A 26613-nucleotide genomic window follows, 5' to 3' on the forward strand; every position below is an offset into this window, starting at 1 on the left:
TGCGCAAGAAGGGAAGATGCCAGTTTGACTTTGGTTGAAATGTTACAGCTGGCAATTAAACATGTTTTGCACCTACAAGTCAACTATATCTGGTATAGAAAAAATCATTGAGACATATACCAAAACTCTTTGACGTATTTTTACTAGCACTTTCTGGAATTGATCTAAATATGTGGGCAAGTGAATGGAAGAATAAAACATCATGGTACTTGAGTCAGAAAATATTGTACTAATAACAGAACAGCTGCTTACAAGTGGATGAAAACAGAACAATATAAGGTACATACTTGTAAACTACAGGTTTTCAACACGTAGATTTGCTTTGCCCACAGTATGTGGCAAACCCAATACTTCCCAAGAAATGCATGCTATCACATTAATATGCAAAGAGGTCTGTAGATGTAGAAAGGCTTTAGATGCATTTCCCATCTGTCAGTAGCAAGAATTTTACAGCATGTTGGTCTATTCTCAGGTCTCTGATTTTCTCCCTTCTTGCCCTTTAAAAACTCACATTAAATAGAAATATATGTGACAAGCAGAACAAGCACGCTAATTTATAATTAAGATCTTTCCTATTCTATTTATTTCAAAATAGTCTCCTTACTTTTGCTCCCATATCAAGAAGTTGCTGTTCAAAGGTTTTTGAGTAATTTTCTGTTCTGTTAGAGGACCAAACTTCCACAAATGCAGAAATACCTGGATCAGAAGAGAGAACACAACAACTTATGAAGCACATACCATGGTAAAACTGGTTAAACTGCCTTTCCAATAGAAGTTTTTTTTTATACAAATCACATTCAGTTGCAAATACAGCTTTTAGTAAACTGAGTGTCAGATTTTAGCAGCAGAATTTTTTTAGTGTATTTATGTCCCCTAAATTAGGTGTAATGGAAATAACTTAGAAGTCTGTCTTTTCACTTCATCTGTTTAAAACACACTACCAGCTTAACAAGCAATACGTTATCTTTACCTGACTGCTCAGCCTTACCATTATTTAATCACTGTTAATCTTTAGATTAATTAAAAATTTGAAAACTAGTTGATATAACACAACTTACAGAACAAAATAGAATCACCACAATAGAATTATTCCTTGCCCAAACTCCCAGAAAATTTTGCAGAAATATCATGTAACAGTTTCCAATTGACTTCAATTGTCACTTTATTTGTATTGAAACACCCAAAATTAAGTTCATACAACAACGGCTAATAAAATTTAATGTCAGTTGCCTTACGCAACTTTAGGTATTCAGATTTAATTAGCTTGCTTTATTAAGCAGACTAATAAACTCTTCAAGGGATCAGCCTTGGTTGAGAATATCTTCAACCAACCAACCAACCAACCAACCAAAGACAGAAGTACTGACAAGGAGGGATAAGCAAATAAAACTCATAACAATCCCTTCATTAATTTTACATAGGACAGGCACTAAAGTGACCTACAGTTCCACTGGCCATGCCACTTTCCCATTTTGAATGACAAATCAGGAAAATTCCAAAAACTGGAGAAATGGCAGTTCACCAAAAACAACTTCATGCAAACTGCAGGCCAGGCAACTCTCAGAACTCATGAATAAAACTGAGAGTTTCAATTTAAAAGGGTCATCCTTAGCAAATATTGCTTAATTACCTTAGCTACTAAGATAATTAAGCATGTCCTTCTGATTAATTATTATGCAGTCTCATCTGTCTTCTTTATAAATGAAAACCAGAATAATGCTCCAACAATAGAAGTATCTTTTATAAAGATTAAAATATTTTTACAATTACTAGAGACATTTTTGTCATACAAGAGAAAAATGAAACATAAACCACTGCCTCACACAAAGCGCTGGGAAAAATCTTATTATCAGTACTTCAGATATAAATGGGAATTTAAGACAAGTCTGCTCCAATGTGCTTTTAACTGTATTCATTCTACTACTAGACTGGGGCAGATTCTGCCAGAGTTGCTTTTTCCCTTGATTGTGCAATTGTGAAAAACATTTTACTTGCATTTGATAAGATAGTATCTTCCTCTTACATCAAATATTTTACAACTTTCACAATTAAAATTCTCCTAGGAAACAGATAGGAACATTTCAGTAAAGGTCTAACTAGGAACTTAAAGGGATGCTACTTCAAAGCGCCATGCATATGCAGTAGGATCAAAGGTGTATTTTACAATAATTAGACTATTTTAGCTAATCAAATATATTCCAGCAAAAGACAGGAGTTTTTGTACAGTTGATGGAAAGGAAAATGTGGAAGTGCTGGGCGCTCTTTTGAACTAGAAGAGCTCTGAGTAGAGATGGGTTCTTGTAAAAGCCAGCCTTTGAAGGTCTCAGAGAAGGCGGTGATCGCAGAGGAAAATGGCCATGAGAGGTCAACTTGGGGAGGCAGAAATTTTGAGATGCAGAAGAAAGCCACGATCGACCGGGGTGGGAAGAGCAGAGGGGTCGCCGGGCAGTGCCCCACTGGGAGCCACCCTAAAGGGGCAGCCCGAGCGGAGGCAAGAGTCCGGCCCTGGCCGCGCCGGCGGCCGCGCCTGCGCCCGGGCACAGCCCGCTTCCAGCCGGGGCCGACCAGGCCGCGCCGCCGGGATCGGGCGGGCTCGCGGCGAGTCAGAGCAGCCCGCGGGCCGGGCCCCTGCCGCGGCCCGTCACCCGCCCTGCCGGGAAGCGCCAAGACAAGGGCCGCAAGGAGACAGGGGGCAGGGGCAGCGCGGAGCCCGCGCCGGGAGAAGCCACTGCACGGCGGCCAAGCTGGTACCTTTCAGGACGGGCTCCATTGGCGGCAGAGCCCGGCAGCTTACAGCGCCCGCCACGGTTCAAACCCGCCTCCGCGCACGGCCCCGCTGCGCCTGCGCAGAAGGAGCGGGCGGCGGCCCGGCCGTGGCCGTACAGCTGCGGGGCGCGGAGCGGCTGTGGCGTCCCGCGGTCCTGGTCGGAAATGGGGCGTGCTCGGCCCAGCTCCGGCCCTGCCCGGCGCCGGTGGAGGCTTGGCACAGCCGAATGCTGCTGGAAACAGTGTCACAGAGTTAATTAGGTTGGAAAAGCCCTCTGAGATCATCGAGTCCAACCTATGACCCAACCCCACCTGGTGAACTAGACCATGGCACTGAGTCTTTCCGTAAACATCTCCAGGGACAGTGACTCTACCACTTCCCTGGGCAGCCCGTTCCAATATCTAATCACCCTTCCTATTACAAAATTCTTCCTAATATCAAGCCTAAACTGCCCCTGGCACAGTTTAAGACTATGTCCTCGCATCCTGTCACTAGTTCCTGGGAGAAGAGACCAACCCTCGGGTGGCTATAACCTCCTTTCAGGCAGTTGTAGAGAGCAGTAAGGTCCCTCCTGAGCCTCCTCCAGGCTAAACACCCCCAGCTTCCTCAGGCGCCCCACACAGGACTTGTGCTCAAGACACTTCACCAGCTCTGCTCTCCTTCTATGGAGTCGCTCCAGCACCTCACTGTCTTTTCTGAATTGAGGGGCCCAGACCTGGACACAGCACTTGCGGTATGGCCTCACCAGTGCTCAGTACAGGGGGAGAATCACTGGTCCTGGTCCTGCTGGCCACCCTACTGCTGACAGAGGCCAGGATGCCATGAAGGTTTGACAAAGCCAAACACCAAATGAATTTTCTTGTGTCACCAGTCACCACAAGGAGTCCCAAAGAGGCAGTCCTGAAGAATTTTAGTTTGTAGGAAAGTGCATCAGAGAACTGCTGGTCTCTCAACTCTCTGGTGGCCCAAACTGCAGTGTCTGAAGTGAGAAAACAAATAACAGAAAAAGCCAGCAAAATAGGGGTTAGCAAAGAGCACTGTGAGGCAGTATTTACCAAAGCATGTAAAACTGCTTGAGAGCAACTGTACTATTAACTGTGGTTAGGGAACCCTAACTGGCTTTGGTGCTTGAAGGCTGGAGTGTAGTAAATATGATACTAGAGGGAAGTTAGAGAAAAACTCATTACTTCCCCAGAGAAAAATGATAAAATGTATAATAAAGTGAGGGAATTAGTGTAAGGAGATTTATCATGAGAAAGAAGGAGCACATCAAGGAAAATGATGCTGCACAGCTTTATTATGCAACTCACGGAACTCAGGAGTTACTATATGGTTGTACAAATTGGTGCTGTTCTGAAATCTTTAATATGTAATGCTAATTACATCTGAAAAATAATATAGCTGACGTGGAAGAACAACAGAGATGCAAAACAAGGATACTAAGTGATTTCTGTATGAGAAATTGCTATTCAGACGAGGACTTGTCAGCTTGCAAAAGAAATGGTGGAAGGGGGATGTACTTGAGGTCCTTAAAATCATGAGTATGTGCAGAAGGTGAGCATGGAGCATTCCCAAAAAGAGCCAGTGAGCACCAAAAGAGACTACCAGATGGGGTCTTCTCAGAACGTGTATTTCCACATTGCGCCTCTTGAGGTTGTGGAAGTGTTCAGAGTGCTGGCAAACTACATGGTTTCTGAAGCAAATCCCGCAAACTTTTGAAAACCATTTTAAGACTATCAAAAATGTACAAAACCGCCTTTCCCTCAGTAAAGCCCTGAACTGTATATTGCTGGACTCTGAGAAGGTAAAGGGAATACTTTGGGTTTTTCTTTTCGCTTGTGGTTTTTTTTTTTTTTTCCCAGTAATTTTCCACTGGAGAGACAGTGCTGACCTAAAGAGGTTTTGGTGTGGTCCATTATGCCCATTCTTACTTTTGTGGAGAGACTCAGATCTTGACTCCTAGGAATCTACCAAGCAGATGGCTATACTAATGCTTTTTAAGATATGTTAGTCTAGTATGCGATATTTTGGCATTGATAATTTGTTTCATTTTGAGGGCATTGGTATGGCACTAGATCTGTGGCAAGTGTTGAGCATTAGTTCTTGGGTGCTTCCTCTGCTGAATGTGTGACAGACTTCCTTTCACTTATGTATTCACTCTGTGTATAAAGTAACCAGTCAATCTACATATATATGTTTGTTTGTATTTACATATCCTTTGTACTTCTGTCAGTATGTTACACAGTTCTTTGCTAGCAGATAATAAAATATTTTTACCGAGGTTCTCAACTGTGCCTCAAGGAAAAGGGAGTCTTGTCTTAATGCAGTGTCTATGAACACTGATCTGAAGGCAATTCCAGAAGTGGAGGTGGGGGAAGATTTAAATGTACATGACAACCCTCGTAAAAAACCCACAGGCTGTGTTTGAGCCTTTAGCTGAAAGGTAGTAGCAGGTTTTATAGATGCTAAAGGCAAATATGCTGAAACGTGCAATTATACCTGTATGCTCTGATTCTACACTGAGAGACAATGAAAACTAGTAATTGCAAGAAGATGTAATTCATTATCAGAGCAGACTAGGACTACTCATGAGAACACTGGGTTTGGGATGTCCACCTTTTTTATCATGGAAATGAATACACAGAATACTGAAACTGTCCCACAGTTTTATAGTTTTGTCTTAAATGGTTGGAGTTTTGACCTCAGAGTTACTTTAGGGTTTGCAAGAACTTAATTCTCAGATGGTGACTAAACTTTCAGAATTCCACTGGTAGTTCATAGTTGTCTGTTCTTGTGCCAGTATTGTCTTGCTGTCAGTTACTCCTCAGCATTTATCATCCTCTAGTACTTACAGAAAGCAGCACTATATTTTTACAGCTGCTATTTTGCCAGTTTGAATACATCAGGGTGTTTTAGCTTTCATGCCACAATGAACTCCTGAAAGTGGCAATGAATGGGGCTTATTTACATTAAGTAAACATAATGTAAATGCCCTCTAAATAGCCTTGTTATTTGGCTTGATGATATGCAATTTCATAGTGTCTATAAAGCTAGGAATATAGCATTAAGTATTATATTGACATGATTTCTCTACAGTCAGTACTTACTAGGACATACAGGTTATGGAATGCTGCACTAGGAAGAAAGAGTTTTACAGGTTAATTATGTTGAGAAAGGAAGGAACTGTGAAAGTTACATTTCAGTTGACCTCTTAATCAAAAAGAAATAATAGTCCCAAGAAAGTAAAAGTCGTATAAACACGTAAATGTTTCCTAGCCATCCGAACAGTCTTGAAAAACTAAAAAATAAAATCCAGCAATTCAGTCATTTTCCAGAATTAGGTAAAATATAAAAAGGGGCTGTATTCTCAAGTGTTTCTTTGGTAATTCAAAAGATTCCTTCTCAGCCAGCCCTTAATTTATTGCCATAAATTGGATATGAACTTTGGGATGGTATTTTGTAAAGCTGTGTCACAGAGACAATTTCTCAGACATAGAGTTCAGATGGTGGGCTATGTATTACTCCCTGGGACTTGACATTAAGCATATGAAAGATTCCTAGAACAAATGAGGAGGTTTGCTATAATTAAGTAAAATCTGATTTTGTATATTGATTATTGGGTAGTGTTTGTTTGTTTATTTGCTTGGGTGGATTTATGAGCCTATTTCCAGTTTGTGCAAACAACAGCTTTAACTTTTTGTATTTATTTTTTTTAATCTTAAATTTCCAAGTGTGAGTTATGTCCCAGATAAACAGCTGCTCCCTCTAAAGTAGTAAATCCCTGTCAGTCAGTTTGTGTATTTAAGATCTAAACACTTGTATAAAAGCTGGAGTTATCATCTCTACAATGCCACTTGACCATTCCAGATGCAGAGGTGGAAGAAGTGCTTGGACCAGGTACAAATTTGCATGCTGCCTTCATGGAGGAAGCTCCAGAAATCAGCTCTGATTGTCCACATCAACTGTCATTGTCTCCTCTGACAAGGTAGACTCCTCATTTTCTCAGTAAGCCTAACAGTTCTTGTCTATGCCTGTTTCAGTTCGAGTGTGGATTTTTAAAGTAGCATACAAAACTGTACAGTGTTTTGGTGGCCGTGTTCTGTGCCACTAATACTGGACTGACAGATATACTTTACATACTTGCCCCCAGGATCCTTTTCTCAGGACCACATAACTATTCTGTGATGGACTAATTTTTCCAGCTCATGAGCTCCAGGATTGTAGCTGTTTGTTTATTAGTTTCCAATTAGTAAAGGAAGCCCTTTTCCCTCTCTCCCCCCAGCTGCGCCTGCCATCACCCATGTGGAGATGTGGCTGAGCTGGCGCGACAGTGCCGCCTGCAGGCGTGGGGGAATCATCGCACCTGCCCTGCCCGGCCGGGAGCCCCCAGCGCCCCTGCTGGCTGTGACCGTAACTGCACCAAAGGGGCAGTTGCTTGATGGCCGACAGAGGGCTGTGGCTGGGTCTCTGGTTTTGTTTGTTGTTGCTGGTGTTATTGTTGTTTGTTTGTCTTGTTACATGTCTTCTAGTAAAGAACTATTATTCCTTTGCCTATATCCTTGCCTGAAAGCCCCATAATTTCAAAGTTATAATAATTTGGAGGGAAGGGGGTCACGTTTTCCATTCCAGTAAGGTTCCTGCCTTCCTTGGCAGACACCTGTCTTTTAAACCAGGACAACAGGATAGAGGAGTCACACCTCAGTAGCCTCAGAGGCATTCCAGTCTCTTTGCTTCTCCACAAGCAGAATGCCTCCTGAGATTGCCAACAGTGGCTTGTTTTCTTCCTGTTTTCCTGTTTTCCTCCTTTGGCTGGCTGATGGGCATGTTTTAACTTTCCACTTCTGTTTTGCAGAAGTTCATTATAAACAGACAAGGAGAAATTCCTATCTCATATTTTCCCTGTTTATGTTAGTATATATTATGTAGACTATTAGTACATATTAGTAAGAAAAAAACCCAAAGAAAAAAACAGCTTTCTAATAGCCATTGTGAGCAATATTTGGAAAAAAAGTTGCATATGCTTGTCAGATGTATGTGTATTTGTCATTGTCAAAAAAACTTTACTGCTACTCTCAGTCCTTATTTGTGTTTTACGGAACATGGAAAAAATTATGAGGGACATTTATTTCCTGTCACAAAGAAAGTGTAACATTATGGATTGCATAGTCTTATGAAATTGTTGAATGTTCTCATCAATGAGATGACTTTTGTTAATTTTCCAATGTGAAGTTCATGATTAAGAAAATGATGTGAAGGAAGTATGAGACCTTTTTCAGGAAATGAAAAAGCAGTTAATACTTTTTTCTTTCAGCTGAGGCAGTGACCAATTTTATTTTCTTTTTCTACCCTGTAATTTAAGAAATCACTGTTTTTATATCCACAGCTAATGTGCTGACACAGCACCAGCTTTATTTTGTGTTTGTGAAACAGTGATACTAGGATAGAGACCTATCCTTGTTAAGTTTTAACTCACCCAGTAAGACAATGTCTTTGATGCACTCTGACCCCAAAGGCCTATTGTGGAAGAAAAAGACAGCAACATGCTGAAAAACAACAGCCCATCATGTAATTGAGAGTATGACTCAACAACATGCTGGTAAGCAGGTGTCTGTGTTGTTCATGATGGCATAGAAGGCTTGTGCATTTCCCCTCTGAGCAGTTTTCACTGCCTGCAGTTCAGGCTAAGACTGCAGCTGTGAAGGGGTGGAAAAGCCAGTTTATCTAACCTTTGTACTAAAATTCTGTTGTGAAGCTTTGTGATTTTCCCAAGCAATATAGAACTGGACTACTGAACACAGGCTTCTTGCTTTTCATACATCTCTGATGGAGATGCAGATCTGAGGACAGCCTTAACAACGAGTATCCCCAGTGCTTCATGATCTTACTCACACTTGGCAAAGCAGCCCAAAAGATACTGTTTAAAAACACGGTCCTCTTGCATGTGTTTAGGCAGGTCTTGCTTGAACATGTGAGAACCATTTAAGGTTTCCATCTCCTACTGTGAGCTCCACAGCTTACTGAGTCTCAGGAAAAGTGATGGTAGGGTAAATTTGGAGTTCAGGCTGTGAACTGAAGCAGGACTCACATTTGCTGCAGCTGACTCAGATCCAGAAACACTGGACACAGCAAAGAGAACAATGGTGTGAACTTATATCTCCCTGACATGAATGACCAAATCTCATTTAAAGGCATCTGAAGCGCTTTACTTGCCAACTAGATCCTCTAACTTGTATTAAGGATGAAGTGGTATACACAGGAAAGGAGCTTTCTGTTACTGTCTCTTTGGGAATAGGCAGCAAAACAAGGAATATTACTATACTTGTAACTATAGTTTGCCTACATCCTGTCAGCAAAACTTGTCTCCCAAGTTAAGTAGGATATAGTAGAATTCAGGCTCAGAGAAGGGTGACTGGTGTGAGCAGAGGTATGTGATAGATTCTGTATGGTTTAGCAGGCCTCAGTATTGTCTGGAAAACAGCTAAGTGGGGGTGGGTGTGTAAAAAGGGGTGTACAAACTGATGAGTGACCTGGACAGGGATACTGGGGAGAGGCTGTTTGCTCTCTTTTCCCAATAAAATACAGGCATCAAAAGAAATCAGTAGAAGTCATATTCATAACAAAAAGGTGGTTTTTTTTCCACACAAGAGGAACTTAAACAGTAGAACTCCTAGCAGCTGGGTGTTGTGGCTGACATAAGTGGTCACAGAATTCAGGTGGGTTACTAAGTATTTCACGTAATGCTTAGTTCAGGAAATCCTGAAACCATAAATAGGTTGAAATTCTGAGACAGGTTACTAGGTTAGATAAACTCTGACTGAGAATACATATTTTTGCATTTCCAAAGTTTCAAGTTATGAGAGCCTTGATGCTGTAAGAAAGGAATCCATTAAGTTTGTGAGTGACTCCAACTGAGGGGTAATGTCAGTACTCCTGAGTTTAAGACTGCCATTCAGAGGGACCTGAATGGGCTGATGGGAACCTTGTTAAATTCAGCAAGGATCCAATGTCCTGCACCTGGACAGGAAGGACTTCTGGCGATAATAAAGTGTGGTTTGGGTTCTTTCTGTACAAGGAAGACATGGGGAAACGGGAGTAAGTTCAGTGAAAGGCCATCAGGATGACTGGAACCTTTGTCCTTTGAGGAGAGACTGAGGTAACTGGGCCGAGCAATGGAGCAGGTTGCCCAGAGGGGTTGTGGAATATCTGTTCTTGGAAGTGTTCGAGAGCACAAAGACCCAAGCAAATATTATCCGAGTTCAGTATTGTACCTGACTAGACAAATTCCTGAGATCCCTTCCAACTGGATTTATCCTTTAATTCTAGGAATTAGATCACCTCCCTGAATTAAGTCAGTGCATGACTTCTGAGCCTGTGCAAAACAGGGGACAGGGCCACATTATCAAAGAAGGAGTGGAAGCTCATCTGACTTGGACCAGTGTAACGTGTTGTGGAACTGGTCCATGCCATCTTTCACCTTGTGCTGCAGAACCAGGACAGTGTTCTAAAGGTGGAACAAAACACCTGGAACAAAACACCTGCAACCCAATCTTGTAGAGAAGAACAGGCCTGCTGCCTTTCTGGGACCTGGGTTGTGATGTGATGAGAAAACTTCATACCCTGGTATGACTCTCAGATCATTTACTGATTTTTCATGTAGGCAATGGTGAGCTTGCAACAAGGAGCCTGAGGGCAATCAGGAGAGACTTCAGGGCCTTGGGACAACAAATTAAGGGATCAGGAGCAGAAGTAGTGTTCATAATCATTCCAGTTGCAGGAAATGATGAGGGAAGAAACTGGAAGAACCAGCAAATCAGTACCTGGCTCTGAGCCTGCTGTCACTGGCAGAATTTTGGGTTTGTCTACATGACATTGAGCCTGCTGGCAACAGATGGCAAACACCTGTCACAAAGGGGAAAAGAATCTTTGCATAGCAGTTCGCAGAGCCCACTGAATGAGCTTTAAACTAGATTTAAAATGGGAAGGGGATAAAACCAGTCTCCTTAGAGATAAGTGGGGGGGTGGTATGCCAAGTTTTGAAGGATCATGTGCTAGTGAGGTCCATGATGTGCTCATTACATGGAGTACATTTGAAATGTCCTTATACAAATGTGCACAGCCTGAGGAATAAGAAAGAAGAATAGAAGCTTTGGCCCTGTCCCATATCTATGAAATCACTGGCATAAGATAAACATGTTGGGATGAGTCCTATGACTGGGGTGCTGCGACGGACAGTTATAGGCTCTTCAGGACAGACAGGCAGGGCAGCCAATTTCAAAATGTCTGAAGTCAAGTGGCACAGAGCTGGCTTGGCTGAACAGGGATTTTCTTCTAGATCTTAGGAAGAGGAGGAAAATGTATGGCCATTGGAGATAAGGACAGGCAACATGGGAGGAGTACAGAGATGATGGTCACCACTGTAGGGATAAAATTCTTGTGGCCAAATCTTGATTAGACTTTGGAAGGACAACAAAAAGGGCTTTTAAAAATATGTTAGTAGCAATAAGAGAATCTGAAGTAATATTGGTCTGTTGCTGTTGGGGTCAGTCACCTCCTAAGCACAGACATAGACGAAGAAGAGATGTTTAATGCCTTTTTTTGCCTGTTTTCAACACTGATAATGGCAAGTTAAATATGAGTCAGTAGTGCCCTGGAAGCTGAAAGGGTGAACTGTGTCCTGGGGTGCATCAGGAACAGCACTGCCAGCCACTCAAGGGAGGTGATTGTCCTTCTCAACACTTCACTGCTGTAGCCCCCACACTATTGTGTTCAGTTTTGTGTATCTCAATATGAGAAGGATGTCAAAGTATTAGAGAGTCTCCAGGCAAGGGCGACCAGGACACCGAAAGTTCTTGAAGGCAAGACTTAGGAGAAGCAGCTGAGATCACTTGGCTTGTTCAGCGTGGAGAAGAACCTGGAGAGGTGACCTCTTGGCAATCTAAACCTTTCTCAAGGCAGGCAGCAGAGAGTGAAATGCTTATCTCTCTCTGGTTACCAGCAACAGGACACAAGGAAATGGAATGAAGCTGTGTCAAGGGAAGTTCAGACTGGACTTAGGAAAAGGGTCTTCGCTGAGAGGGTGGTTGGTTACTGGAACAGGCTCCTGAGGGAAGTGGTCACAGCACTAAGCCTAACAGAGTTGAAGGAGTGCCTGATCGATGCTCTTAGCCATATGGTTAATTTTATGTAGTTCTGTGAGGAGCAGGGAGTTGAATGCAATGATCTTTATGGGTCCCATCCAACTTGGGATATTCTAAAATTCTGTGAATAGTTTACTACTAGGAATGCTGTCTTCCAGAATGCTACAAAGCACTTAGATTTTTAGTGCAGCATTTACAAAAGTTACTGATAGAGTTGACTGGAATTCTCATTATTTAATGCCTTTTTGTGTGGTACATTCTAATAAAATGATTGATCTTGAAAATTGATTTAATTCTGTTTGTCCATTCCCCCCTCTTTTTCAAATATGTTTGAAGAGCATCTAGACTGAGAACTGCAAAAAGGTTTTGCATACTTCCAGCTCTGCTTAGCTAACCTGTTATCACAGTAAATGGTGGAAGAAGTGCAGCAGAACTAAGTGTTAACTCTCAGTACATATCCAAGTAGGTTGTAGGAAAGCGGCAAAGGAACAAATGGCAAATGTTAGGTAAATGTCCATTTATGTTCAAGTAGAGCAAACCCATTTTGATTGTTTCTATTGCTCATCATATATTTTTGGTCATGAGAGACCAAATTAATCTTTTATGCAATTCTAGTGAAGCTAGTAATGATTATGGGCCAGCTAATATTAAATGGAAAAAAAATTAGGAATGGATTATAAGGAAGAAGGTAAATGGCAGATGGGAGACTTGGGAGCACTAAAGATTAACCCATTTACTTTTCAGTTGTTTGAAGTTGGATTCTAATTTCTCTTTCATCAAGACAGAGATAAAATATATTTGGATCATCAGAATACAATGAAACCTATAAGAAGAGTCAGCAACTTTGTCAGACTGTTCAAAACATAACAAAACAAGATAAAAGGGTGCTCTGCAGTTAAGAGTGAGCTACAGATATACAGATCACTTAGTAAGGATTTGCAGTATAAGCAGTATTTGTTATGCAATAACACAATGGATATGAAAATTTAAAGTGACACAAAGATCTACTGGAAAAGCTGAAGAGATCCACAGGCCGAAAGATACTGAAACCCACAGACAGATAATAGGACTGTTATTTGACTTTTATAAGGCACCCCAAAGTTTTAGATTGTAGATTGATTTGTCCAAAGTCTGAGAAAATTTTGAGGTGGTTATCTAACTACTTAAATTTCGGCATTCTTTCACATAATGCTGTTTTGATACAGCATAACACAAAGCTAGACATCATGTGCACTAAGAGATTACCTTGTTCTTGCTCCGCTATGTTAATTTGCCACATGTATATTACATTTCCATATGCCTATTGATAAAGTTAAAAATCTGTTCTTTCCTGAAGCCCAACAGCACTGCATAACATTTCCAAAACTAATTTCTGTTCAACTAGTTGAAGTTTTCACATCACTTTTTGTTGTCTGGAAACTAAGGCCTGAGACTCATGAGGATATGGCTAGCCATTGAAAAACTTTGAGCATAAGTAGTAGGCTTCAGACCCAAGTGTAGACTTTTTCTGATAATTTTGGGTGCCTATCTTTCAGGGTGGCAAATACAGAGGATTTTTGTTGCGAAGGTATGGACCTATAGAGAAGTCACTATGGAATTCATCTGTTAATTTGTAGCATAGCAGATTGTTCAATAGCTGTCAAAAACTCAGCTTTTATTGAGAAACAAGTGAATTGTGGGGTATGCCCAGCCTCTGCCCTGGAGGGAGGCCTGCTGAGATAAGGAGACTGCATAACTTCCCGGGAGAACTCCCCTGGAAAGGCAACCACTTTCAGGTATGGTGAGAAGAAGACAGACCCAGAATCCTGTGGGAGACCCTATGCAGATCCTTTGTAACCCATTGGCTTTTACCTTCTGACACCCACCCCCTGTATCCCTATAAGATCTAGCCCTCTGCCCCTGCGAGGGCAGAGAGAGCTCGTCCCTGGCCTCCCCTTTGTGGGGTGTGGACTAATAAAGCTGCCCCATGCGGAACTGCTCTATGGGTCTCTCGTCTCCCTCCTCCTGGTCTGGCCTGGAGATTGCCCCGCAGAGCAAGAGCTGAAATCATGAGCTGAGAATCACTAAAGAGCTGACAGCTTCTCTGCAAGGGCACTCCAGCTACGGCTGAGGGAAGACACCGGGCCCCGGGGGTTCCTCATGGGACCATCTCTCCGGACCAGTCACAGCTTCCTGGGTCTGAGCTACAGACCCCACACCAGCCGCCTCAGTGAATGATTGATTACCCTTTCTCACTGACTCTTGAAAAAAAATGTTTATAAGAGGCAAAGTATGTACATGAATTGTTACAGTTGAATGACAAATTCCTTGCCTGTTCATGGCCTATGTTAACTTCTTTTATCTTGATAAGCTGCTGATAGTCTTAGAAAATATCATCTGCCTTCCTGTGAAACAAGACATGTAGAGAGGTTTGGGTTGGACATCTCAAACTGTTAACCGATTTGAAAAAAATGAGGCCTAAACCCAATATTCTCAAAAATGGCAAAACATCGTGGCAAAGAAATTGCTCATGGCACTTTCATGTAGGACTTGCAGATAGCAGCAAAATTGTGTCAGGCAATAAGGAAGTGAATATATTACCAGGAAAAAAGTTGCATCACTAGACTTGCTCAAATAAAAAGTACTATATAGAGTCTCAAATGGGATTGTAAAAGTATTCATGCTCTAGGAGTATACTCAGTGATGTGGAATTCATCTGCTTTGCCTTCCAGTTGGAACAAGGAGTTCTTGCTGGCAATATATTGGGTTATAAAAAGTATTTTAATGTCTCTTAAGGCTGAGGAAGAGACAAGGTGTTCTTACAGAAAGAAACTTCACGAGCAGCAAAGCTTGGGAGAAACAATAGAATGAGTGAGATCTGTGTCTTTTTGAGCGACGTCTGTGTCCTTTTTATTTCCTATGAGGAAAGCCCTTAGGATCTAGAATGTGGATGTCTTATTAAAAGCCTAGAGAAAATATTACTGGAATGATGTATGCTTTTCAAGACTTTGACAAGTCTACTACAAATTAGACTCATCATCATTCTAGTATAATAAACGTCAAGGGCATTTTGAATTTTACATCAACACCAAGGATAACATTTGTCTCTTCTTGTTTTAAATGCAGAGACCTTAAGTAGTTGGGCACACAATTTTCATAGAGTACATCCATGATAAAATATATTTGAAGGTGAAACAGGCTTAAGAAATTATCCCTTTCATACACACATGGTAATACTGTTATTTGCTGTCCCCTCTTAGTAGCAGTAAGCTGTTAGATGTTTATGATGCATAGTTGTCTGTGTCCAGGTTAAAAGTAACATTTTCTCCTCCGAGACCCATTTTTTGGAAAGTTACTCCCTTTTAGTGATCTGATTGAGAAAAGCTGGGGGGGGAGGCAAGGAGAGAGAGAGGGGCAGAAGGAACTTCAGGATGAGAAACTTAAGTGTGCTTCATTATTAAAGACAGCATATTTACAGCCTCATTTTTGACAGTGGTGTTACGCATGACCTCTCTTCTTTGCATTATTCAGTGGTGATCCTTGTTTTTTCCAGACCGTGACCCTATGATGCATGAGAAATGAATTCAGGACTTTATTCATATCTGGCCTCAGAGAGGAAAAGGAAAATCATGTCATAGTCCCAGACCTGTCTGTGATCATAACATCAGGATCACTATACCCTGACTATGAAGCTAGGCTATGGCACATATTGCTGCAAATGTTATGTTTGATTGCTGAACACAGGAACTGTACACATTTGGGGGGTAGGGGCTGGAGTGGAGCAAGAATGAAGAAAGAAACTTCTGCTTGTAAACAAGCATATTGGGTTTTAGAAAAGTAGGCTATATCCATCACATCACAAGAAAGAAGCACACCAGCAGATGATTTTTACACGAATCAAAGCTGATCAATGCTTCTGGTTACAAAGAAAAAATCAGGACATGATTAAACTTAAAATGCTGTGGGGAAAGCAGTTCCTTCATTTTTTAAAACAATTCTTACATCACTTTTTGATATCAGTTGAGTTTCAGAAGTCACCTAGAAACTAAAAGGAAAGCAGCTAGCAATTTTTGCAAGTTTTATTTTACATCATAGGAACATTGCTCTTGCTCTCCTGATCTGAAAGTAGGCTATCTGACCAACAGAGAGAAAGACATTATTTATAAAATTCAAGGGTAACCAAAGTGATTCATAGATAAGGAACAAAGGGTTTCGTTTCTAAAAATGAACAGTACCAACAAAGTAGCATAGGGGAGCTCATGTAAACATTTTTACTTTTTAATGTGAGCAACCTGCAATGATATATTTTCAAGATGTCAGGAGAGGCATCTATTTTCTTAGTCTGATTTAATCCTTCCTACTACCCTGAAGTAAAGGAATGCTAGCAGAATTGATTAGTTACTGATTGTTCATTGCATTTTTCCTAGGTGCCCTTATGTCCTGTTAAACTCAGCAGAAACACTTCAACTCAAATTTCATTGTTTCAAAAGGCTGTAATTAATTGTTATAAAATGGTGCAGCTTTGCTGTTTTGATCAGAGCATGAAGTAAACATAATGGAGTTTTACATATTCTTTAAGAGCTTCACTCTCTCATTAACAGTATTTGCAACCAAAAGGAAGCAGAGTGAGCAAAACAGTTTCAGGGAAATGAGAGAGTAACAGGGAAGGAACATGGCTGAGGTCCAGATAAGATTGTTAGGAAGGAAGCAGGTCTTTGGCAATGACTGTTGGCTACTACGCTTCTTCACAAACATAAGAAAAAATGTCTTTAGGGAAAACAAAATGTTATGAGAATCATCAGCCATGCAGTTCGCTCACTGAGTTGGTCAACTGCTTTTTCAAAGCAAAACCACAGCTTACTGACCGTGAGTTCTTACAGAATCACAGAATGGTTTGGCTTGGAAGGGAACTTATAGATCATGCGGTTCCAAACCCCCTGCTGTGGGCAGGGACATCTTTCACTAGAGCAGATTGCTCAGAGTTCCATGCAGTCTGGCCTAAATTCCTATTACACAAGGGAGAGAAAATAGGACTTTACTTAGTACTGGAAATGAAGTCTTAATTGCATGTGCTAATGTTGCCTGGCACCAACAATGATATGCTTGATGATTCCTGCCCACCAGCAGTGCCACCTTTCTCTCCCACCTATGCCACCTCTTTCTCCCACCTGAAAAGAGGTCAGTCTGCTCACTGCAATGTATACTTGAGGTCTAAACTGAATCTGTCCTTAAACAAATATTGTAGCAGTAAGCCATAAATAAATAAGTAAACAGAGGTTTGTACAGACCATTAAAAAACCCCCACCCAAGCTCAGAAATCAACCAAAAATTTTAGTGTTACTTCCTAACAGAGAAGACTAACCCCTGCTGCCAGAATGCTGTGTACTTTCCTTTGACACACTATTATAACACCTGCCTTGCTGCTCTTTTGACCTTGCCATTGTCCTGCCTTTTCTCTCTTGAAAAACAAATGGAAAAAAACCCAGAAAACAAACCAGCTTAATTTGGGACCAGGAACAACAGCTGCAGAAATGCCAGTATCTGCAGACACCTGCTCCTTGGTTCTTGGCCAGCAGCTGACTGGGGCATTTAAAGAGGAAGGTGTGTGAGTGAGGAGGTCAGTTCTGGAGTATTCATTCTTCTTACCCAGGCTGCTTCTCTGGATCCAAGAGAAAATAGCTTTGCAGGAGTCCATGTCACGTGAACAAAAAGTGAGACACTTGTGATGAGTGTACCCATAGCTCAGGTAGAAAAATGTAGCCCTAGGCATAGCTCTACACTAGGCTCTTTCTGTTCTCTCATAGTTCATCTGGAGTGACAGCTCTCCGCCTCAAAACAAACACAACCCTGGTGCCAGGGTATGAACCTGCTGCTCACAGAGTGGGCTTGAATATTTTTCTAATATCTGTGGCATTTCAGAGTGCTTGAGATGTCTGTACTGTAGTCTTTTCTTGTCTGCAACAAGGTTGGTATTAATTCCTTAACCTGGCAGTAGATGTGGACTGAACACCCCACTGGAGATGCATGGGACAATTCAAACCTTTCAGTGTGAATAAAGACTGGGAGTGGGATAAAATGGGACATTACCATGCTGGACTTTACTTCTCTCTAGATAGAGCACTCTTGGGGATCAGACTCTTTCTCAACTTTCCCCAGTCTCACAATTTACCTCTTTTTTTCACATACTGATATAATGTGGTCAGTGTGGTTGGTGAAAGGCAGGAGCATCTGGTATAGTAAAGTGAATCAACTAATTTGTAAGGTATAGATAAAAAGGAGTTGAAAAAGAAATAGGAAGGCCTTTGGCATCTGTGAAAGAGATTGTACAAGCACACCCAACGCTGTAGGGTTAGATGGGATGTTCAAAGGACTTGCTTCATGGATGTAGAAAGCACATAGTGCTCTGGAGCACCATGGCTATAGCTAAGTATTGTCTGACATTCTAGATCTTCCCAAGAAGCAGAGAATCATAACCATTTTTGCTTTTATTTAGATGGTCTCTGTTCCTGCAGAGATTGTTTGTTATGATATATGACTTTGAGAGGTATGTTACAGCTGTTATCTTGGAGATTTGCCAGTGACTTTGTTTTAATACTCTGACACACTGTTCCACTTCCAGAGGGGGTAGCAGACTGATGTAAATATTGAAGTATTTCCCCTGTTTATTTTTCTAGCTCTTTTTAACTAATTCAGGCTTACCACACTGATTTAAGAAGCATAGTAGGTGTTGGTTGGCATAATGGTCCTAATATTGGTCTACAGAATGTATTGGTATTGGGTATTTTAACTTTTTAAAATGTGAAATTACTAGCTCTTCTATATTTGTCTTTATTTCATTTGTTTATGTATTTTAATTTGTATTTATCTGACAGATCAGGATAATTTTCAGGATCCAGATTATGAAAGTTCAATAGAGTTCCAGGATCTGAATAGGAAATGAGGTACCATCTGCAGTTTTAACGTATTTTTTTTCTGTCAGTCTCTGAAATTTCTTTAGCTTACTGGTTCCTGGAGAAACAAAGCCAAAGAAGCACTACCATTAGCACTAGGTCATGAAAATACATTTTGGTGATTTTAGCTTTAAATGTTCTTTCACAATATTAGAGTGCTTTAGCTCATTTCATACTAAATCTGACCTCATGGGAAGTCATGGAAAGCTGCTTCTAACAGCTCTTTCAGTTGAAGAATTGAATTCGTAGTGGCCATCTGTTTCCCAGCCTACCAGCTTATAGAAGTGAATTATATAACAGGTTAAAACAAACTTCTACCTTTAATGAGTTAAATGTTGTTTGTCCAGCTTGTTCGTCCTTTTTTTCTTCAGCCAGTCAATAATTCTTTACAAGCTCTACCATAACACTGAAGACATATATAAATGTGCTTTGTGTTTTTTCTTGCTGTCCCATAGCAGCTCCCTCATTAAGTCTACGGACCTGTACACAGTTCTTCACCTCTGGTTTACTTGTATTCTGTTGTCTCTAAGAATAGATAATTTTATTCATCCCAGTCCAATGATTGAGCTTGTTTAGTTTGTAGCTTTGAGATTTTTTTTAACAGCCAAAACCAAAGAAGTAGGCATATTGCAGGATAATTTTTCTTCTGTGTATGTCTGTCTTTCCAGATTTATTAAATTAATGTCTAGAATATAGTGTAGGTCTCCAGGTGCCTTTGAATATGCAGCCTTAGGAAGTTTTAAAGTATGAAGATAATTTTCATTTGGGAAACTGTAAAAATGATACAATGACTTTCTTAGGTCTCCTGCCAGGCTTTTTTATAGGCAGGCTTATATAGGTAGGTCTCTTTAGGTATTAAGTTTTTGCCAAATACTTCTTTTCTTCTGGTGCTAGTATATATACTGCGTGGAAGCATGCTGACAAACTAAAGAATTCATACATAAAATTACCCATTTTAAATTTTAGTGGGCAGTCTGCAGTATTAGTCTGCAGGTGAGCTGATTACAACAAAGATCCTGACTCTGCACTTTCTTGCACTCTGCATAAAATATCTCTGCTGTATTCAACAAGGAGAGTGCTGCTGAAATTGGGACTAAAAATCATGATTGTGTTACCTAAACACTGTGAAAAATTTCTACAGTTAAAAGTGAGAAAGTTAATAGGTGTTTGCCTTAGGAAAGACTGAAGAGCCATGGGTGTGTATCCCACATTAGGAATAAATAAACAAGATTGTATCTCATAGATCTGCTATTTTCCCATGTCCTGAAGACTTTGACAGAGCCTGACTATACTAGGTGTCACTCACATCTCTGAGAACAGTGCAAACGTATTCCTGAGATCATTCCTGCTGATGCATGATGCTGCGATGTCCTCTGTCTAGCCACAAATCCTACTTGCAAACACACACAATAGAACTAAGCAAGTCAAATCTGCTAAATTCTTGGTTATTAGAATACCTTCTTGCATTCATCTAGAAATAAATTTTAAACCATACAAAGGAATTTCCTGCTTAAATATACCTAAACCAATTATGATTATTTAACATCTTATTGTTTGCAAAAATAATACTATCAAAACTAGTATATACTTTTTAAAAAAGGACAGCAGCTTTGATATAGAAACAACTAGATGGTGCTCCTCTGCTTTGGAATTTGTCAGGGCTGCAGCACAGGTGATTTAGAGCTGGAATATATGATCTCTAGAAAAAACTGTGTAATCAGAATCATCCTGTTCATAATGTTTGTTACAGATGCCTAGAAACATTTGCTGAGTTACAATTAAGGTTGTAATTTAGCAAAGATGGAACAATTGCTTTGCAAAACATTACAGCCTTTTCTTACGGTAAATCGAATACTTAGAAGGGTAATTATGCACACATATATGTTTTGTAACATAGGTATAATGCATATAATATATGCAATAGCATTTCTTTTAAATACAATACAATAGCATATCTTTTAAAAATACAATAAAACATTTTAAAATTATTTATTCTTAAGAGATTTTAGCAAATTAATTATGTTACTTTTTAAAAGCAATCCTAGTTGCAGTGACAGCCACAAAGAAGGAAAAAATCCTCGAACAGTGACAATATCTGAATATTTGATGCCCAAAGTTAAGCTATCTTTATGTGAAATATGATATTCAAAAGGATGCCATTAACTTCACAATCACAAATACTACTTAAAATTGTATATCTCCTAAAGTGCTAGGACATCCTTAGATGAGAGAACAGATTTTTTCTGTTTTCTGATCATTTAGTATGTGCTCCTGATTATGTGTTATATGTAGTCCATGTTATGACTTGGGAGGTTGTGCATACTTTCTCAGATTTTGCTGATATTTGGTGGCAAGATTAACAGTCAAGATGAAAACCTATGGGCCAGGATATTAAAACAGACTGATGAAAGGCAATAGAATGGGACAGAGATTCATGTTATTGTCTTAGTAATGAACAACATCCCATTTTTTTTTTTTGCATAGTAGGAAGATAATCGTGTCTTTTGAACGGAAGTGCTAAAGAGAAATTTGTGAAGCAGTTCTCAGCTGTTTTTTTCAAAAAGCTGGAATATTTTGAACAAGTGAATGAAAGTTACTGTGTCAGTGTCGGTATCTTAGGGCGTGTAAAAATCATGGTAATGTGTTTGCTGTGTGAAGCATTGCCTCTCCTCCTCTCACTCATATATAAGAAAATAATTTCGTTTGTATAAATTTTATAGCACTGAAAAATGCTTTATCTTCTTCATATTTTATCACTTATTTACATACCTATAATAAAATTTAAAGTTCCTGAAAATACTTTGAACTATTGTACATTTTATCTACTTATATTCTTGTAATATGAAGCAGCATTGCCACTTTTATGCTCTGGCATCATTTAATGTGCACTGTTCTGTAGAACTTGTTATTTATCATACTGAAAGATAAATACATCCCCCACATAAAAAAGGAATATGACAAAATGCTACTGTATCGCCTCATGTGCTTGAGAAGTGTGTTATTTTCCAACAGAAAAGGTTAGCTCTGTATAATTTTACTAAAAGCAGGAGATGGTGAATTTTTCAATCTGCTACTGAGGCAGTTTCCTGTTTTTACTGATGACCATGTCAAGTAATCATGTTCATAAACCAATCAAACTCAAATTAATATCATCTTTTCCTTAGTGACCCCAGAGTAATGGCTTATAGTAGTATGTGATTAAGTAGTACATTGAGTTTTTCTAGCCATACTGGTCATTTGTCACTGCCAGATGTAGAGAATAAGGTGAACTTCAGTCTTGTAGATCCCTGTCTTGGTGCTGGGATCCAGCATTTTTTTTACACATTGAGAAGGTTAGAGCTTTGAAAATAGGACATAAAGAATGGGCATTCCTTCTCTGGACACTTGACTGTAGTACCTGCTGATTACTTCTTTATTAAGTAATTTATTGAATTACTAGGAGACTCTTCAACTGATGAGGTAGGCTTTATACAAAACACTTCCTATGCCTTCTCCATGGTGACAGCACCAGAACAAGCACCAGAACATTATCCAGCTACTCCCCTCACTCCAGACTTCTGCCACACTTGTAATCTTCTGGTGCAGTCAGACCCTATCTTTCCCCCCATTTTTTTGCTTAGTTCCAGTCTTTGCTTCTCCTTTAGTCTTCCTTTTCTTCCTGTGCCTGCATTCCTGCACCATGGCACAGTATGTGACTTGCCCCAGTTCCCTCTAGTGGCAGAGCTCCTGCTGAGATCTGTACCACTGCCTCACCACTTGCACTTTCCAGATCCCTTCCCAATCTCAATGTCCCAATGCCTTCACAGCTAACTTTGCTCAATAACCCCTTTAGCTCTTTCTACTTGCATCCTATTCCCTGACTCTTGTTCTTTTCCTTGTCTTGCCATGTTTTCTAACCCAGTTGTGGTTTCACTTTCTAGTTTCTACCATTGTGTGATTTGTATTACTTACAGTAGTTCTAGGTTCAATTTTGAACTGCTCTCCCTCCCATTTATTTAGTCCTAATTCACTCTCTCATGTCCATTTAGATTCGTCTTGTTCCTTTTCCCATTTTGAATGTCCACAGCTCCTCAGTGCTCAGCGAATGCAGAGGAGAGTGCTCATGCTCTATGTATAGATGAATAGAATTTGCTCCTGGGCTCCTCATGGTCCACAGCAATCCAAACTATCAGAAAGTATTACTCTGCACTGGCTGAAGCTGCCTCACCCAGCAAAGGCAGCACCTACACCAACCCAAATCTGTTAAGATAAAAAATTTCTACAGAGCATGTGTAAATGGCAACATTCCAAGTTTTCCAACCTGGACAATTATAGATATATTTGCGTGAAGCTGGATAAGGCACATTTCAGAAATATGTCTTAAGTCAAAGCATTTGAGTACCAGATCTTCACAGGATAAATAGCCTTCAAAATACTTTTTCCTTGAGTTTATAATATAACTTACCTTCAGCAGAAGCTAACTAAACTAGAGAAAGACTTTTCCAAAGAGTTTATTCTCTGAATTAAAAAGTTTCAGTTGGGACTGGTAATATTTTGCAAGATTACATGCAGCTAAGTGCAGAGTACTAGGGAAATGTCAACCAAAGGGAATAATGAGCAGACCCACTATTTTTATCTATAAAAATGCAAGAAATTGCCTGATGTAGATACGTAATTTAGCATACATGTATATTACTTTAGTGTTCAATCCCCTACCCTAATGTTACCTGTCTTCTTTGTCTTTAAAGATGATAAACACTGTCTTGAACAGTCTGACAGTGGCCTCAAGGTTCAGTGGTAATACTAATATAAGAGAATAATGATAGATCTGTCAATCACTTGGGACATCCTAGGAAATACATTTCCTAGTCCTTATTTTGAAGTTCAGGACTAGAAGGTGTGTGAGCAACCATTTATTTTCCATTCTACTTTAATCCATTTGGATACAACCTTAGGGATTTTTTTTCTCCTCTCTCCTTTAGACCTAATGATAATTAATTTAAAGTTTTGAACCCTAAGGTGTAATAACCATTCAGCGGCCACAGTTCCAATTTTATACTGACAGAGGTGGGTGTTCTTAGCACTAATGTTTCGCAAGTTTCCCTTGGCTTTCGTTATAGCTAATTGAAAGGCTTCTTTTATGGATAGTTCAGAGTTGTATCCTAATTAAACTGTTCTGATTTTTTCACTTAAGAACTTTATTTTCTTCATTGATTTTAGACAGAATCCATAGAGATTTTTCTCACAAAGCTTTTAAACTCACCTCTTCTATGAATAAGTCATCCCCTATTGGATGCTGAGTGTGTTCCATGTCATAATATGGTGATTATCTAGGGAACATTCAAAATTATTTTAAATAGTAGTCAATACTAGTCAATGAGTTTGTTACCTCATGTTGATTTAATTAATTGCTGTCTTACCCCAGTGATAAATTACTGAATATTTACAGCACTGTGATTGCCTTAAAGCATGCATAATAAGGAAAATAAACTTTTCTATTCTGTAAATTGCAGGGAATTCTGTACCATTGCTCACTAAAATCATATCCCCAAATCTTTACAGGTTTGAAATCTGCATTGTCATACTTCCTAAAGACAAAGGCACTGCCTTTGAAGCAGTATTCAATATTGAATCAATTTCTGTCTTTAAACATTAATAATATTTTAATTTCAATATTTTTATACCAAATACTGCACTAATGAGGCTGGCATTTCAACATCTTTTTTTTCCTTTCTATTTTGAATACAGGGATATTCCTGTCACATGGATGCTGGTTATTCTGTTGGTTTACCTTTGTACAAATTGTTCTTCATATCAAGCTGTAATAAATATGCAAAAGTCCATGCAAAATTGAAGAAACAAAATATCTTTACTAAAACATATTTTCAGTTTGAACCAGAAAATTCTATTTTATGTGGAAAGAGTAAACCCACTTCTTGCTACAGATTTTGTTTTTGTAGATTCTTTGTACTGCATGAAAGGTCTTATGCACACTCATAAGTTATTTGGTATTTGTATGTTATTTTTATTTGCCATCTGTTTGTTCAGTCTTATCTGACTTGCATTTATTTATGCTCAAATTAAGTATTATGGGATTGTTTTAAAATTTCTTTTGATCATGCCTTATCCAGGTCTTTTTCTCTTTTGATCATAAACAGAAATATAAAACATTCTATTTGTGAAATCCTTTCAAATAAAGATAAAACAGATACATATCCAAAATACCTTTCCCAATATGGAAAGCACAGAGGGAATGCATCACCTCTTTCAAAGTTAACCTTGTACATATTCAAGGAATGTAAATAGGAAAAAACCCCAAGAGAGTAGGCAAAAAATTGTCTTCAAACTGTTGTCTAAAGGACCTTCAAGGTGATATAAAGTGTTTTAGACTGGTGATATGACATGCTTAGGATGCTCATACATAACATCTATATTTTTATTACAGTGCTGTGTAAACAAGTTTCATTAGACATTTGGCTAACTTATCTTACATCCAGCAGAGTTCTTTTTTCTGCTTTAAATTATGACTTAGAAAGAATCTGGTCCTGCAGTTTGTACCTGAGCAAATTTTAGATGTTTATTTCTTGCCTTCATAAGTATCCTAGAATAAATTCATCCTAGATGTTGCCTGCAGAATGGAATAATTAAATGGTAAATAAAGGTCAGAAAAAAGGACTCTACCTCTTTTAAAGTAAAAAAAAGTTAATACTTAAATATTAGCATTAGTGCTTTTTCATTTATTTGTTAGTTCAGGATTCCAACTAATGGTCAGAGAGAAATGGAGGTAGAATAAATTTATATTCAGCTTTTATCTTTGTCTTCTCAACCACAAGGATTCTTTCTGATTTATTTTAATATCATCACACATCTCTTGAAGTTCAAAATTCAAATCAACATCAAAGAAACCTTCCTTCTCTGCCCAAGTACCTTTGCCATATTTTTATGATAGTCCAATTATTTGATCTACTTTTATATACAGACATAGTATCAAGAAGGACATTAGGAGGTATTTACAATGACTAGCTTCAGGCACAGGAGGCTAATTTCTCTAGACTTCCTCAGTGTTTATTAGAGATCCATTTATGAAATACTTCAGAGCCTAGTTTAATTTGTTCTGACGGGCCTTCTAGAGAAAATGTTCTCCCTTGTTTAAAGTCTTCTGGCTCCTGTATAGCCTGTCCTACCCTCTGTCCATACTTGTTAACTTGAGGTTATGTTTCCAAATCTGTACTTTACAATCGATAGACTTTCAAAATTTTTGAAAGCCACTAATTCATTTTGATGAACATTTTCAAGTGTCATATTTTCTTAATAGCCTTCCCACCTTGGTATAAATGGTTGTATATGTAGTTAGGGCCCAATTATGACATATCAATTTTTAAAAAGTCTTCATACATATGTTATTAATCTTAATAAGTATATGCATTATATAATCCATGTGGTCTATACTGCCCATATTACATATCTTATGCAAATGTTAACCCCCACTCACTCTTCATACTTAGACTCTCGTGCAGTCTTCTAATTTCAGGTCACATTTTTGAAGAGCTGAGTATATAGTGATTAATGATCCTGTCTCTTCTCTCTATTACTTTATTACTTTATTACTTTATTACTATTATTACTTTAGTGAAAGTACGAACATTAAACGGGAGAAGTTGCATGAACATACACATATTTCAAAAAGTAAGTATGGGCTTCCACAAGTTTTCCATTTTTGTTTGAAGATGTCTCTCATGGGACTCTGCCGAGCAGATTCATGACAATCTGAAATTTGCTTTCCTTAGGTCTAGTGTTGTGA

At 39.3% G+C, this 26613-nt stretch overlaps 1 protein-coding gene across 2 annotated transcripts in view; it reads right to left on the reverse strand.

Annotated features, from left to right (window-relative positions):
* The window catches only part of MCPH1 (microcephalin 1), a 61593-nt gene extending 58757 nt beyond the window's left edge, over window positions 1-2836 (reverse strand). For both annotated transcript variants that reach the window (XM_069011473.1, XM_069011472.1), the window contains exons 1-2: window positions 2752-2836; window positions 605-696 (exon numbers count right to left, since the gene is read on the reverse strand). In XM_069011473.1, coding sequence (XP_068867574.1) covers window positions 605-696; window positions 2752-2770 — 111 coding nt within the window. In that variant the 5' untranslated portion in view covers window positions 2771-2836. The remainder of the gene's footprint in view (window positions 1-604; window positions 697-2751) is intronic.
* Window positions 2837-26613: the final 23777 nt, after the last annotated feature.

This window comes from Aphelocoma coerulescens, chromosome 3, assembly GCF_041296385.1.
Source record: "Aphelocoma coerulescens isolate FSJ_1873_10779 chromosome 3, UR_Acoe_1.0, whole genome shotgun sequence".
Classification (NCBI taxonomy): Eukaryota; Metazoa; Chordata; class Aves; order Passeriformes; family Corvidae; genus Aphelocoma; species Aphelocoma coerulescens.